General features: G+C 52.4%; 1 protein-coding gene across 13 annotated transcripts in view; it reads right to left on the bottom strand.

The window, feature by feature from the left end:
• Positions 1-2,158: 2,158 nt before the first annotated feature.
• SUGP2 (SURP and G-patch domain containing 2) overlaps positions 2,159-14,082 on the bottom strand; it is a 44,260-nt gene continuing 32,336 nt past the window's right edge. For 3 of the 13 annotated variants that reach the window (XM_050769472.1, XM_050769474.1, XM_050769475.1), the window contains 4 exons: positions 13,431-13,492; positions 6,424-6,560; positions 5,644-5,764; positions 3,317-5,020 (listed from right to left, as the gene is read on the bottom strand). In XM_050769472.1, coding sequence (XP_050625429.1) covers positions 5,644-5,764; positions 6,424-6,560; positions 13,431-13,492 — 320 coding nt within the window. In that variant the 3' untranslated portion in view covers positions 3,317-5,020. Of the gene's footprint in view, positions 5,021-5,643; positions 5,765-6,423; positions 6,561-7,939; positions 10,537-13,430; positions 13,493-14,082 lie in introns of those variants that run through there. The other 10 variants (XR_007721518.1, XR_007721522.1, XM_050769469.1 and 7 more) reach the window with 8 other exon arrangements.

The following is a 14,082-nucleotide window of genomic DNA, read 5'->3' as shown; positions in this document are numbered from 1 at the left end:
GCATGTGCCACCACACCTGGCTAATTTTTGTATTTTTAGTATAGACGGGGTTTCTCCATGTTGGTCAGACTGGTCTTAAACTCCCAACCTTAGGTGATCTGCCCGCCTCGGCCTCCCGAAGTGCTGGGATTACAGGCGTGAGCCACCGTGCCCAGCCTCAGAATTTTTTTTTTTTTTTTGAGACGGAGTCTCGCTCTGTCGCCCAGGCTGGAGTGCAGTGGCCAGATCTCAGCTCACTACAAGCTCCGCCTCCCGGGTTTACGCCATTCTCCTGCCTCAGCCTCCCGAGTAGCTGGGACCACAGGCGCCCGCCACCTCGCCCGGCTAGTTTTTTGTATTTTTTAGTAGAGACGGGGTTTCACCGTGTTAGCCAGGATGGTCTCGATCTCCTGACCTCGTGATCCGCCCGTCTCGGCCTCCCAAAGTGCTGGGATTACAGGCTTGAGCCACCGCGCCCGGCCCTCAGAAATTTTTTAAGTGAAAAAAAGCAGGAAGCAGAATAGAACTTGAAGTACAATTTGCATTTTAAAGGTTCTATCTAAAACACGATTGTGCCTATGATCGTCTACACGTGGAATATCCTCCGAAGGCAACCCAACACCTGCTCTTTTCCCACGGGCCATGGAGACTGCTGAGACAGCCCGTGGGGAGAGGACGGCAGTCTGCGAGTGGCACCCTTGGTGTGTCCTGTCATTTGACTCATGGGAGGAGAAAGCCTCTGTGCTCCATTCCGCATACATCTGGGTTTGGTTTTTCATCTTTTACAAGGAAAAAGTCCTCGCGTGCTGCTTGAACATGCATGCGTGCACGTCTGTATATGGGCATACACGCACTGCAAAGGCTTGGATTGAAGCCACTCCTTGTTTTTGCTACTGGGGCTTCTCCGCAGCGCCCTCTGCCTGTCTTGCCCCAGGGAAGCTCCAGGAAGGAGAAAGGCCATGAGAGACATCTTGTGGTTCCAGTTAGTCCTAAATTATTAGGTTGGTGGGAAAGTAATTGTGAGTTTTGCCATTACTTTTGCACCAATCTAGTACAAGGCAGCAGGGGAGATTTTACCTTCCAAATGAGATCCTTCCCAGTCTGCAGAGGGGAAACTGAGGCCTGAGATCAAGTGACCTGCCTGGGGTCAATGCCAGGACAGGCATCCTGGGTTGGAGGCCACCCCTTTTCCTGTCTCCTAACACCCTAACCGGCCTCAGGGCGGTATTAAGAGGAGCTAGGGGAAGAGGGGTTCCGCTACGGAAGAGAAATTCCTGGCAGTTGCTCACCCCCTGCAGGTGAGCCCCACATTTTCCCTGCAGGCTCTGGCCTTTCTTGGGGAGTGCCACTGAAGCCAGTGGTTAGACATCGCTAAGATGAAGGCAGGGTGAGGGTGTTGGCTGGAAACAGCTTCCCTGGGGCACAGCAGAAGTGAGGTTGGAGGTCTTGCCTCAGCTTCCTAAGGGCTTTGTCTCAAGGCTCCCGCTAAGCTGCCCACAGGGACCTTCCTACATGAGCATCACCTGCCCTGGGCACAGCGCCTTCCCCCTCTGTGCAGTCTGGCTCCTCCCCTCCTCACCTTGGTCAGGCGGAGGCCCCTGCAGATCCCCTGGGTGCTGGCTTGGTCCCTGCTGTGCCCTCTGCACGCCCCTCCTCACCTGGAGGGCCAAGGGGCTGTTGGCAGAGGAACCATGGGCAGGCTGGTAGCACCCAGGGACAGCAGGGAGTATGAAGATGACAGAGAGGCAGCTCCTCAGTCAGAGGGAGGCCCAGGCAGGCCATGGTTTTACTCTGGTAGCTGGAACTGCCGTCCCATCCAGCCCTGGGATGATGGGGCAAAGCCCTGTGGCCACAGGTGAGTCGTAGGCAGCAGGGGCATGGCTCCCACTTCCCTGATACCCCTCAAAGGCAGCTTCTGTATTCGGCGGTACCAATCACCCTCCCTCCGGTGCTTGGTCACTTCCTGCTCTCTGGCATCTTCCAGGCTTTCCTGGTGACAGTGACACAAGGTCCCTCAGGTGGGGCGAGCCAGTCAGGAGGGGCCTGAGGGAGGAGCACCATGCCAGCGGAGGGCACGTACTGGGAGGCAGCCGTCATCTGGTTCTACACTGCACTCCCATCTGCGTGCGCTGGTGACTGATCTGATTTTAAAAACACAGCCATGGAGACCCTGGCACACTGCATTTCCTCTACATTTATTGCAACGGCTAAATGATTAACAACATTCACAACTTCTTAGATCTTAAAAAACAGAAACAAAAGAAAACTTCCATTTTGTAACATCACAAATGTCTTCTAGGCTTTATCAAGGACCAAAAACACTACAATTCTCTAAGTGATTTCCAGTGATGGAAACAAGCCAGAGACAGTAAGCACCCAGAGTGGCGAGAGAGCACTTCCAGATGCCTGTTGTCCTCTCGGGGGTGACCCTGGAACTAGAACGACAGAAAAGACACTGTGACTTTGACACGGCTGTGCCACCACACGTCACGCGCGACATGAGGATCCTGCAGAGTGGCCTCTGCAGAGAGCAAGGGCAGCCTCGATTAAGAGGGAGGGGCTGGGGGCACGGAGGGCCAGTGGCATCTCCTCTATCCCGGCCGGCCGGCAGCTGGCAGCACGCACCATGCTCTGCTGGCTCCCGACACCTTCACTGCCCCAGCGCTGAATCCACAGGAGAGGCGTCCTCTGAGAGTGTAGGGACTTTCTAGGTTCAAGGAGGTGTGCCCTCTGACCCCTGCCAAGGACTCACAGAACCATCTCAGCTCAAACTTGGAGGAGCGGCAGGAGGTGGGGGGTGGTCAGTGGCCACACACCACAAATTCCTAAAGCATTTAACTTTTTAGTAAAATGAAGTGGAGAAAGTCAAGAATTAACATGCTAGGACAAAGCACATGGAATGGTCAGGGCGATGCTGGAGAGAGCGAGCTTGATCCACGCTGTAGGTGTGTGTGCCTCGCTCGGGCCAGCGGGCCGAGCCCCGCTCGGAGCTCCATCCATTCACCTGACCCACGGCCAACATGGAAGCTGTCGGAGGAGTCAGGAAAGGAGAAGGAGAAAGGAGAAGATGAACCCCCCGCACCTGTGGTTCCCCAAAACCAGCTCTACTCCAGGCCCCCATAGGCTGGTTCGTTCGAGGGTTGGGTAATAAACCCAAGCCCCATCCTCCATGCTGGCACCTCTACTGCCATAAAGATCTGCCAGTTGCCAAAGCTACAGAAGCCACTGGAAGCAAGCAGAGCCCCTGGGGGTGGTGGCACTGCAAGGTGACAGGGACCAGGCAGACAAGGAGCTCGGACCACAGCCTAGGAAGTCTGTGGCTTAAAGAAAGCCAGGATTTCTTTTCTTTCTTTTTTTTTTTTTTTGAGACAGAGTCTCGCTCTGCTGCCAGGCTGGAGTGAAGTGGCACAATCTCGGCTCACTGCAACCTCTGCCTCCCGGGTTCAAGTGATTCTCTTGCCTCAGCCTCCTGAGTAGCTGGGACTACAGGCACCTGCCACCACACCCAGCTAATTTTTTGCATTTTCAGTAGAGACGGGGTTTCACCATGTTGGCCAGGATGGTCTCGATCTCTTGACCTCGTGATCCACCTGCCTAGGCCTCCCAAAGTGCTGAAATTACAGGCGTGAGCCACCGCGCCCAGCCTTTTTTTTTTTTTTTTTTTTTTGAGATGGAGTCTTGCTCTGTTGCCCAGACTGGAGTGCAGTGGCATGATCTCAGCTCACTGCAACCCCCACCTCCCAGGTTCAAGTGATTCTCTTGCCTCAGCCTCCTGAGTAGCTGGGATTACAGGTGCCTGCTACCATGCCTGGCTAATTTTTTTTTTTTGTATTTTTAGTAGAGATGGGGTTTTACCATGTTGGCCAGGCTGGTCTCAAACTCCTGACCTCAGGTGATCCACCCGCCTCCGCCTCCCAAAGTGCTGGGATTACAGGCTTGAGCCACTATGCCCAGCCCAAAGCCAGGATTTCTTTACAGCCAATACAAGTGGCATTTCCCACTCAGTTCTGGGGCTGATGCCCTAGCCACTGCTGTGTCCCCTAATCCCGGGGTGTGAGGAGGATCCTAAGTTTTCCAGATTTTTGCCCATACTTAAAACTTTAATGCTCCTGCTTCACGAGGAAGAATGAGTGGAGAACTGAGTGGAGTTACACACAGCAGACTGCTGGGGAATCTGTAGAGTGGCAGCGATCACATGCCTGGAAATAGAGCAGCTGCAGAGCCCACCCCAGGGGGAGCCTGCCTCTTCTTACAAAGGCTGTAATAAGACAGCACTTGACGATGCTACACGTGCGAAAAGTGCAGAGTCTCAGAGAGTTTACAACCCCCATCCTTTTGTAACTGTAGTTTGCTTACACTGTGGATTCTAAAGAGACATGTAAATCTGGGGCCGATTTAATCTGTTTAGTGATTACTCCCCACCTGATAGAGCTATTCTGTACTGTTGCTAAAATTTTATTAAGTCTCTCAAGATGCACTGAAGAGATGAGACATCATGAATAACACATTCATCAACTCAAGTATGGCAACTGTTCAGAGAGCTTCAGAGCTTTGGTACCTGAGCGCAGACTTGGTAATTACTGATTTGTCTCCCCCGTATAAATTCTGGAGAACAACGAGAAAACACCATCTGTGATCGTTTCCACATCACGTTTGCTAACAGAGCACTTCTGGAGAGCAATGGCCAGTCCGACTGGAAAACCAGCCAGAGGAGCTGGTTCCTCAGCACTCACAGGCTGAGGTGCCTTTCGGGGGCAGCGCCACCTTCTGAAGGGGAACCAAGACAGATTTGGAGGAGACTTGCTGCTAAAAGCATGTGAACAGAGAGGAGAGGCAAAAGCACATTGAAAATGGTGCATGTTTTTTCTTTGAGAGAAAGAAAAGCCAGCGAAACCTCCGCCCCAGAGACTGCAGAGACGTTTGTTTTCATGTACACACCAAACCGTACTTGGGCACTGGCTCCAGGCCGATCCAGGGCAGGGATGATGTTTTAAGGGCAATTGCTGCTTCAAGGCTTATCTTTCTCATCAGTGGTTTTGATCTATTCAGGAAGAGAACGATTTTGTTCAAAACTGAGTTGGAAATTAGGTGAGAGGGACAACTAAAAAAAAAAAAAAAGTAGAAAGATGAGGATATTTACAGGCCCAAGGCCCTGCAGAAGGAAAAGGATTTGAAGACCCTCACAAAGGGACACAGCTAACTGCCATCCTCTGTGGCGGTGGCTGTCACAGTCGGCCTTCCACTTGCATGATGGCAAGGCCCTCTGGACTAAACAATCCGTTTGCTGGTCATGTTATGTGGTAGGTGGCCCTCATCTGTGAGAGAAAACTTGAGCAAGAGAAGAGACAGACGTGGCCTATTTCCACGCGCACATCCACGGAGCCTGGCCTAGAGGCTTCGAGGGGCTCACAACCAGGGCACCAGGCAGGCCACGTGCAGCTGCCCTTGGCCAACATGAGGTTTGCTCCTTCAGCAAACCTGGAATGTAAGAATGGGGCATATCCGCATCCAGAGACCCTTTTGTTTCCCTCACAGAATTTTGTGATTTTTTTGTGTGTGGCATTTTTGGGGGAACAGGGAATATCAACTTTGTTGGGGGAATTTCTCTGCATACCAGCACGCCGGTGAGGGCGGAGGGCCTTATGCACTGTCCCGTAAACATACCTATTTGTTGGCCCGCTTGTGTCTGTACATCTGCATCATCCTCTGCCGGAACACATCGAATGTGTCTTCTTTGTGCTCCTGCCCGTCAGCACCCAACCCTTCCCCTTCTGAGGGGGTTCCCCTAAGGAGTGAAAAAGAGAGTCAGTTGTGCACCTGAGCCCAGGGCCTGGCATGCCAGGAACTGGGCATGGGCACAAACAGTCCCTGAGATGCAGGTGTCTGGGACACACACTGAGACATCAAAGAGTAGGAAAATCAAGACACGACTCACAGTGGAAACAAGGAGTACTCACCCTCGAAGAAGAGCTGGCTTTTGAGGGGGTGCCCAGAGGGCCCTGGTTACCTTGGAATGCCTTACCCAGCAGGCACTAAGCTCAGTATTAAATGAAATGCCTGCTGGATGTTATGATTGGGGTTTAATAAACTTTGGGCCTGTGTTCGGTACCCTGGCTGGCCCGGCTATGGGTTCCCGGGATTGGGAAAGTGGTTCCAGGCCAAAACTACACAGAAGTACCACTTAGCTTTTATGATGATAACAAATGAGGACAAAATGACCAGGGCCAACAAGCTGGTTAAAAAATCTACAGCAGGACAGAAAGGAGCCCTGTAAACACCTGCATATGTAAATGATCAGCTTCTCATCTGAAGATGCCTTTTGTTTAAAAAACAAAAATCAATTGCCAGCTGTAAGTCACCTTGGGCGTGAGGGAGCCAAGGTCAGGCTGCAGGTGGAAGGACTGAGGCCCCACCCACTCCCACCCCAGGCTGCCTGCTGCGTACACGCTGACCGGCTCCCGGATGCCCTTTCCGAGGGAGCCCAGGCCATGGCCCTCCTTCCAGCCCATCTTCTGCAGCATCTGGAAGCCCAGGTTCTTATCGGTCAGCTTCTGCTGGGCGAAGTCCAAGTCCTTGGGTTTCTGAGGAGAGAGGAGTCCAGACATGTGGGCCACAGGGAGGTGCCTGGATCAAGGGTCTGTCCTAGGCAGTGCCTGGAGCCCCTCACCCCCAAATGCTCTCCTGACTCTCCAGATGCTCAGGCTCAAGCTCCAGTCACTTTCCCAGTTCTCTGCAACATCCTTGGGTGGGATGGAACTTCTAAGTCAGAGGTTACTGGCCTGAGGTCAGTCCTGCCTCTCAGCCACCCCTGGTGCCAAGACTGTGAGGAAAACTGGGTAAGGGAATGTGCAGTCCCGGGGTCAAGGAGTCAGTAGGATGGCCCTCAGCGGAGCCCTGGATAAAGAAGGGTGGCCCTGTGACGACCACAGGGCGCAGCCCAGGGAAGAGTGGGGGGCACCAGGGCATAGGCCTGGAGGCAGAATGGGGGCCAGACGGTGGGTGAGAACTGGCTGGCAGTACCCTCCCTGAACCACCCCAACATACCCCTCCCTCAGTGCTTCATTCAATCCCTGACTGCCTTGTCTGTCCTAGGGACTGAGTTCTACTTGGACACCGGAGTCTGTGTGAGATCTAGCTCAGAGCAGACCTCACTGAGAGCTAGTATAGCTGTGATTGGTCCTGTGGGTGGTGGGGAAGTGCAGCATTCTCTGGGCCACTAGATGGAGATCTGGGGACAGACAGGGCCCTGGGGCCTCTGGAGGAGGAGCCTGCAGGGATCTAGCAGAAGGAATTTCTATTCACTCATGAATATTCATGACACACTGCTGTGTGAGAGCCTAGACGGGCAGTCCAAGACCTTGCCATGTATTCCGTGGCTCTTCACAAACTTGTATGGGTGGGCTGGGTGCGGTGGCTCATGCCTTTAATCTCAGCACTTTGGAAGGCCAAGGTGGGTTGGATCACTTGAGGTCAGGAGTTTGAGACCAGCCTGGCCAACCTGGCAAAACCCTGTCTCTACTAAAATATAAAAATTAGCCAGGCGTGGTGGCGGGCATCTGTAATCCCAGCTATTTGGGAGGTGGAGGCACGAGAATCACTTGAACCTGGGAGGCGGAGGTTGCAGTGAGCCGAGATTGCGCCACTGCATTCCAGCCTGGGCAACAGAATAAGACTCTGTCTAAAAAAAAAACAAAAACAAAACTTGTCTGTGTTTTTTTAAAATATAGAGTCTCGCTATGTTGTCCAGGCTGGTCTTGAATTCCCGGTTTTAAGTGATTCTCCCACCTCAGTCTCCCCATTAACTGGAACTACAGGTATGTGCCACTGCACCCAGCTTTAATTATTATTATTATTATTTATTTATTTATTTATTTATTTATTTTGAGACGGAGTCTCGCTCTGTCGCCCAGGCTGGAGTGCAGTGGCGCAATCCCGGCTCACTGCAAGCTCCGCCTCCCAGGTTCACACCATTCTCCTGCCTCAGCCTCCTGAGTAGCTGGGACTATACGCACCTGCCACCATGCCCGGCTAATTTTTTTGTATTTTTAGTAGAGACGGGGTTTCACTGTGTTAGCCAGGATGGTCTCAATCTCCTGACCTCATGATCCACCCTCCTCAGCCTCCCAAAGTGCTGGGATTACAGGTGTGAGCCACTGCGCCCTGCCTTTTTTCTTTTTAAAGACGGAGTCTTGCTCTGGTGCCCTGGCTGGAGTGCAGGGATGCAATCTCAACTCACTGTAACCTCCGCCTCCTGGGTTCAAGTGATTCTCCTGCCTCAGCCTCCCGAGTAGCTGAGATTACAGGTGTGTGCCACCACGCCCGACTATTTTTGTACTTTTAGTAGAGATGGGGTTTCGCCATGTTAGCCACACTGGTCTTGATCGAACTCCTGACCTTGGCTGATCTGCCCGCCTCAGCCTCACAAAGTGCTAGGATTATAGGCATGAGCCACTGCACCTGGCTGATGTATTTCTTTAAGGCATTTACTGAACTACCTGAGAGGCTGCGAGAGTTCATGTACTCTTGAGAGGGAGAGAGGAAGGTGCTGAGGAGGATCATGGAGGCTGGTGCTAGGGGTCTGAGCAGGGGACAGGTGGGAGTGGCTGGGAGAGGGTTAGATGACCCTGGGCATGGGAAGCAGGGTGAGAAGGGCGTGCTGAGTCCTGTGAGCTCAGGTCCTTGGGCAGTCAGCTCTCATCAGCTTAGCGACCTGCCCCATCATGTCATGCAGGCCTCACGAGGTACAATTCAACCAAAATACAAATCCCCCCTTGCCATCTGCATTGAGGTGCCCAGGAATCAGCTTCCCTAACGTTAGGGGTGCATGGGGGAGGCACTTCAGAGACAAAGGAGCTTGGAGACAAGGCAGAAAAGGCTAAGCCTGGGGGAGGCAGGGGTTGGGAGAGGGAAGGGAGAAGGGAGAGTGCAGGGCCTCAGGTCAGGAGGGAGAAGAGAGCAACTGCTCCCATAAGGAAGGCCTGGGCCCCTGGAGCTCCTGGGGCCTCAGTGTTCTCACCCTAGAAAGGGACAAAACAACCTGGAGAGGTGCCGAGAACTCAACAGGCAGCAAGTCGCAGGGGATCAGAAACGGATACCCCAAGGCTGGGCGTGGTGGCTCACGCCTGTAGTCCCAGCACTTTGGGAGGCCGAGGTGGGTGGATCACGACGTCAAGACTTTGAGATCAGCCTGACCAATATGGTGAACCCCATCTCTACTAAAAATACAAAAATTAGCCCGGTGTGGTAGTGCATGCCTGTAATCCCAGCTACTCAGGAGGCTGAGACAGGAAAATTCCTTGAATCTCGGAGGCAGAGGTTGCAGTGAGCCGAGATTGTGCCATTGCATTTCAGCCTTGGCAACGAAGGGAGACTTCGTCTCAAAAAAAAAAAAAAAAAAAAAGAAACGTATACCCCAAATTATGGCACTTTGACAGGTGGGACTAAAGCAACAGCCTCAAGGTCCCTCTGACCTCCCTCCTGTCTCCGTCCCTCCCAAAGCACAGGAGGAAGCTGTTCTCTTCAAGTTCCCTATCTACCTAGAAACTGGACCTGCCCAAGAAGAACAGAAGGGCCTTGGATCTCTTCCCTGAAACGTCATTAACCAGAGTTGAAATGATGGAATGTTAAACACCACACCTAGAGCCCAAACCATTGGCTGTTCTCTAGTCCCATTCAATTCTCAGTGAGGATCATTCACAAGATGATGCCTGCCTCCATTCATCTCTCCTAAAATCTTCTGCTTCCCCTCTAAAGTTACCTACAGCCTCCCAACTGCCCTCTCCCCTATGAAAAGGTATTTAGCTTCAACCACCTGGCCCTTCTTTGAGTTTTCATAATGTTTTATATGGCTCCTGTGCTTATGCACGTGAATAAATATGTATAACTTTTTTGTTTTGAGACAGGATCTTGCTCTGTCACCCAGGCTGGAGTGCAGTGGTTCCATCATGGCTCACTGCAGTCCTGAACTTCCGGGCTCAAGCGATCCTCCTCCCTTGGCCTTCCAAAGTCCAGGGATTACAGTTGCACGTGGACTGCATACCATTTTTTATCCTGTTAATCTTCCTATTGTCAGTTCATTTCAACAGGTTTAGACTTGGACCTTCAAAGGCGGAGGGAAATTCCCTTTGTTCTCTTCAGATGCATCTCCGAGGGTATTATATGAAGTAGCTGTGTGTGTGTATGCGTGTGTGTGTGCATATGCGTCCACGTGTGTGTATCTTGTGTGTGTGGATGTGTGAGTTACTGGATGCAGGCGGCTCCTCCATAATGGCATGAGGTGGTCTTGGTGAGGTGGTGTGGGAATAAGTTTCTCTGCAGGGCAGTCAAGGAGGGAAGGTATGAAGGGAGGAGCTATGCTGTGGGCTGGGACAGGAAGAGGGGCACTAACAGTGAAGAGACACCTCTGCAAGCCAGGGGACACCACACAGGACCTGCTATACTGTGGGGCCCCTTGCCATGAGAAAGTGGCCTGGAGAAAAGAGGTGACAGAACCCACCGGATGAGATGAGAAACAGGGCATCCGTCAGGCCCTCCTGGGAACTGCGCACGACCTGGGCCCTGGGGTGACGGGTAGGGAAGGAAGGGGAAATGCTGGTCATGGCGGGACACAGGGGTCCCCAAATGGCAGGTCTGCACTCTTGCCTTTCAGGATAGCTGCTTGGAGGTGCAGCGCAAGAGGGGTCGGCTCAGCCTGGAAGTTTCTTCGGGAATGTTCAAATTTGTGTTTAACAATCATGATGGCGGTTTCCTGGACAGCTGGAGGAAAGCCAAGCCCTGTGGGCAAGGCGGAGGCGTGCAGAGGAGCTGCAGCCACCACGGCCTCCCTTCCATTTGCAGTCACTGGCAGAAAGGAGGACAGGTGCAGAGTCTCAAGGAGAGAGCAGCACGTGCAGGACACCCACCAGGAACCTTGTTCAGTTTAATCCTCACCGTACCTCCTACCTGCTGGGTAGGTGTGGCCGTCCCATTTTACAGACAAACCCGTGGCTCGGGGGTTACATGCCAAGGTTACAAAACTACTCGGTGGCAGGGCTGGGCTAGAGTACAGCTGTGCCTGACACCAAGGCCCTGCTGTGCCCTCATGTGGCCGTGCCCTCATGTGGCCGTGCCCTTACCCAGGCCACACAAACGGACACCAGATGCCAGCTCAGCCTAAAACCTGGCACATCAGTCAGGACCATGAGCTTTGGATTCGGGAAGGTTCCTCCTTCCTGCCATAATTGGGGTCAGACTGTTCTAGATCACCCGGAAGGGGTTGGAAGCAACATGGCATTGCCTGACACCAGCAGAGCGACCTCGCCTGGCTCCCCACCCTCCTCCCTGACCATGAAGGACCGGTGCACTCTCTCCACATGTGTCCCAGGTGACCCTGCCTGCCCCCAGCACTGTGTCCCCCAGGCCATCTGGAGTGTATCTGCCCCCTTTCTATAACCTGTCTCTAGGTCAGTGAATGGTAGTTCTGTCCCTCTTCTGCCCAAGCTGACTACCCTGGGGTCACCTGGACCCCTGGCTTTTGCACACCCAGCCCACAATCAGGTGTCACCCACTCCATCTTCACCCCTTCTCGTTGCTCCTCATGCCCTGGTCCAACTGTCTTAAGTTTGAGCCTCCTCCTGCTTCCCACCCACAGGCTGCTCTCCACCCTAGTGGCCACATCCGCCACAGGTCCCGGAGGGACCCTCCCTTCCCTGAGAAAGGGCCACAGCGTTAACATCTGTTGAGGTCCTGTGTGACCACCCCCTGATTCCTCTGCTGCCACAAAGGTCTCTTGCTGCCCCAGACTCTCTGCTGAGGCTGTGCCCTTCTCAGATCTCCACACTGTTTCTCCTCAGCTCCTCCAGGCTTGTGCCAACATCATCTGCAAGAGAGACCTCCCTTGGCTTTCCCAATTCAGCGGCATCCCCTAGACCCCACCTTATTCTCCCTCTCCTTGACCTGCTTCTCTTTGCCCACAGCATCCCCAGGACCACCTCATCCATTTCTCTTTCACTGTTGGCCCTGCTCGCTGCTGCCTCCAGGTGGACAATCAGGATCTGGCACGTAGGAGGTGCTGACGGCACACACCATGCTGTTTACTAGCAGATTAGTGCACTCTCTTCACCACACTTCCAGTCTACTGAGCTTGAACGTTTTTATGTTTTATTTTTTAAGGAGACCAGGAGGAGACATAGATCTTACTATGTTGCCCAGGCTGGCCTCAAACTCCTGGACTCAAGTGATCCCCCAGTCTTGGCCTCCCAAAGCACTGGGATTACAGGCGTGAATCAGTGTGCTTGGATAACTTGAACTTTTTTTTTTTTTTTTTTTTTGAGACAGGGTCTCACTCTGTTGCCCAAGCTGGGGTGCAGTGGTGCAATCAGCTCACTGCAGCCTCGACCTCTCAGGCCCAAATTATCCTTCCACCTCAGCCACCAGAGTAGCTGGGACTACAGGCACGCGCCACCATGCCCAACTAATTTTTGTATTTTTTGCAGAGACAGGGTTTTGCCTGTTGCCCAGGCTGGTCTTAAACTCTTGGGCTCAAGCGATCTGCCCATATCGGCCTCCTAAACTGCTGGGATCACAGGCGTAAACCACCCAATAGGCCTTAGCGTGAACTTTTTGGTTTTTTTTTTGTTTTTTTGGTTTTTTTTTTGAGATAGAGTCTTGCTCTGTTGCCCAGGCTGGAGTGCAGTGGCACGATCTCGGCTTGCTGCAAGCTCTGCCTCCCAGGTTCACGCCATTCTTCTGCCTCAGCTTCCCGAGTGGCTGGGAGTACAGGCGCCCGCCACCACGCCCAGCTAATTTTTTGTATTTTTAGTACAGATGGGGTTTCACCGTGTTAGCCAAGATGGTCTCGATCTCCTGACCTTGTGATCTGCCCACCCCTGCCACCCAAAGTTCTGGGATTACAGGCATGAGCCACCACACCTGGCCTAGCTTGAACTTCTTTTTTTTTTTTTTTTTTTTTTTTTGAGAGGGAGTCTTGCTCTGTAGCCCGGGCTGGAGTGCAGTGGCCGGATCTCAGCTCACTGCAAGCTCCGCCTCCCGGGTTTACGCCATTCTCCTGCCTCAGCCTCCGGAGTAGCTGGGACTACAGGCGCCCGCCACCTCGCCCGGCTAGTTTTTTTTGGTATTTTTAGTAGAGACGGGGTTTCACGGTGTTAGCCAGGATGGTAGCTTGAACTTCTTACAGGGCCAAGACACTATCTCGCTTATCTCTCAAATCCCACTGCATCCATTACAGGGATCTCAACTATCCATTACACAGATGAATCACTAGTCTATGCTTTGAACAAAGGCAAAACAGTTTTCAAAAGTCCTCCCAAGAGAAAAGTCTCTTGTGTTTTACACGTTAATACCTCAGTTTGAAATGTGAGCATAGCTTAATCACAAGCTGCAGCTTCCATTGGAACTCCAACAAATTCTAACCAACTATACTTTGAGTAAGGACTACAAATGATTAAGCTCACCTTCTTTTTGGACATGGGACGACCCCGAGGCCTGTCATAGGCAATTCGAACTGGTTCATGGACTAGAAGACAAAAGAAAGAGACATGTACACATACGTACACGTGCTTTCCCTACATTACTTAGAGACTGAAGGTCCTGCAGTCTATTTTGGCTAACAGTTCTCTAACGACAGAAGGTGTCTTAGGCCCTGCATGGGCCTAAGCCCCAGCTGTGCCCCAGCTCTTCTCAGGAATGAACATGTATGACCCCTGGAGTGAGCAGAGGCGGGACACACTCAGGGAAGGCAGCTTGGGCCATAGTGAAGGGTTCACTTGAGGGGTGCCTCGCTTTTGGAAAGTCTATTCAAACCTAAGAGTCCCCACATTTATAACAAAGGATCCAATACATGGATTATTTTCCATGACTACAGAAATATTTGTGTACCAACTATTTGTGATACTATGCCCTCCTAGTTTATCTGTAGCTAATTCACTGGGAAATAATTAAAGTCTGGGCCAGCCACAGTGGCTCATGCCTGTAATCCCATCGCTTTGGGAGGCCGAGGCGGGTAGATCACCTGAGGTCAGGAGTTCGAGACCAGCATGGTCAACATGGCGAAACCCCGTCTCTACTAAAAGTATAAAAATTAGCCAGGCATGGTGGCGAGCTCCT

This window comes from Macaca thibetana, chromosome 19 (assembly GCF_024542745.1).
Source record: "Macaca thibetana thibetana isolate TM-01 chromosome 19, ASM2454274v1, whole genome shotgun sequence".
NCBI classification, from domain to species: domain Eukaryota; kingdom Metazoa; phylum Chordata; class Mammalia; order Primates; family Cercopithecidae; genus Macaca; species Macaca thibetana.
Note: the sequence above shows the minus strand (reverse complement) of the source record. Positions and strands in the feature narration are given on the sequence as shown.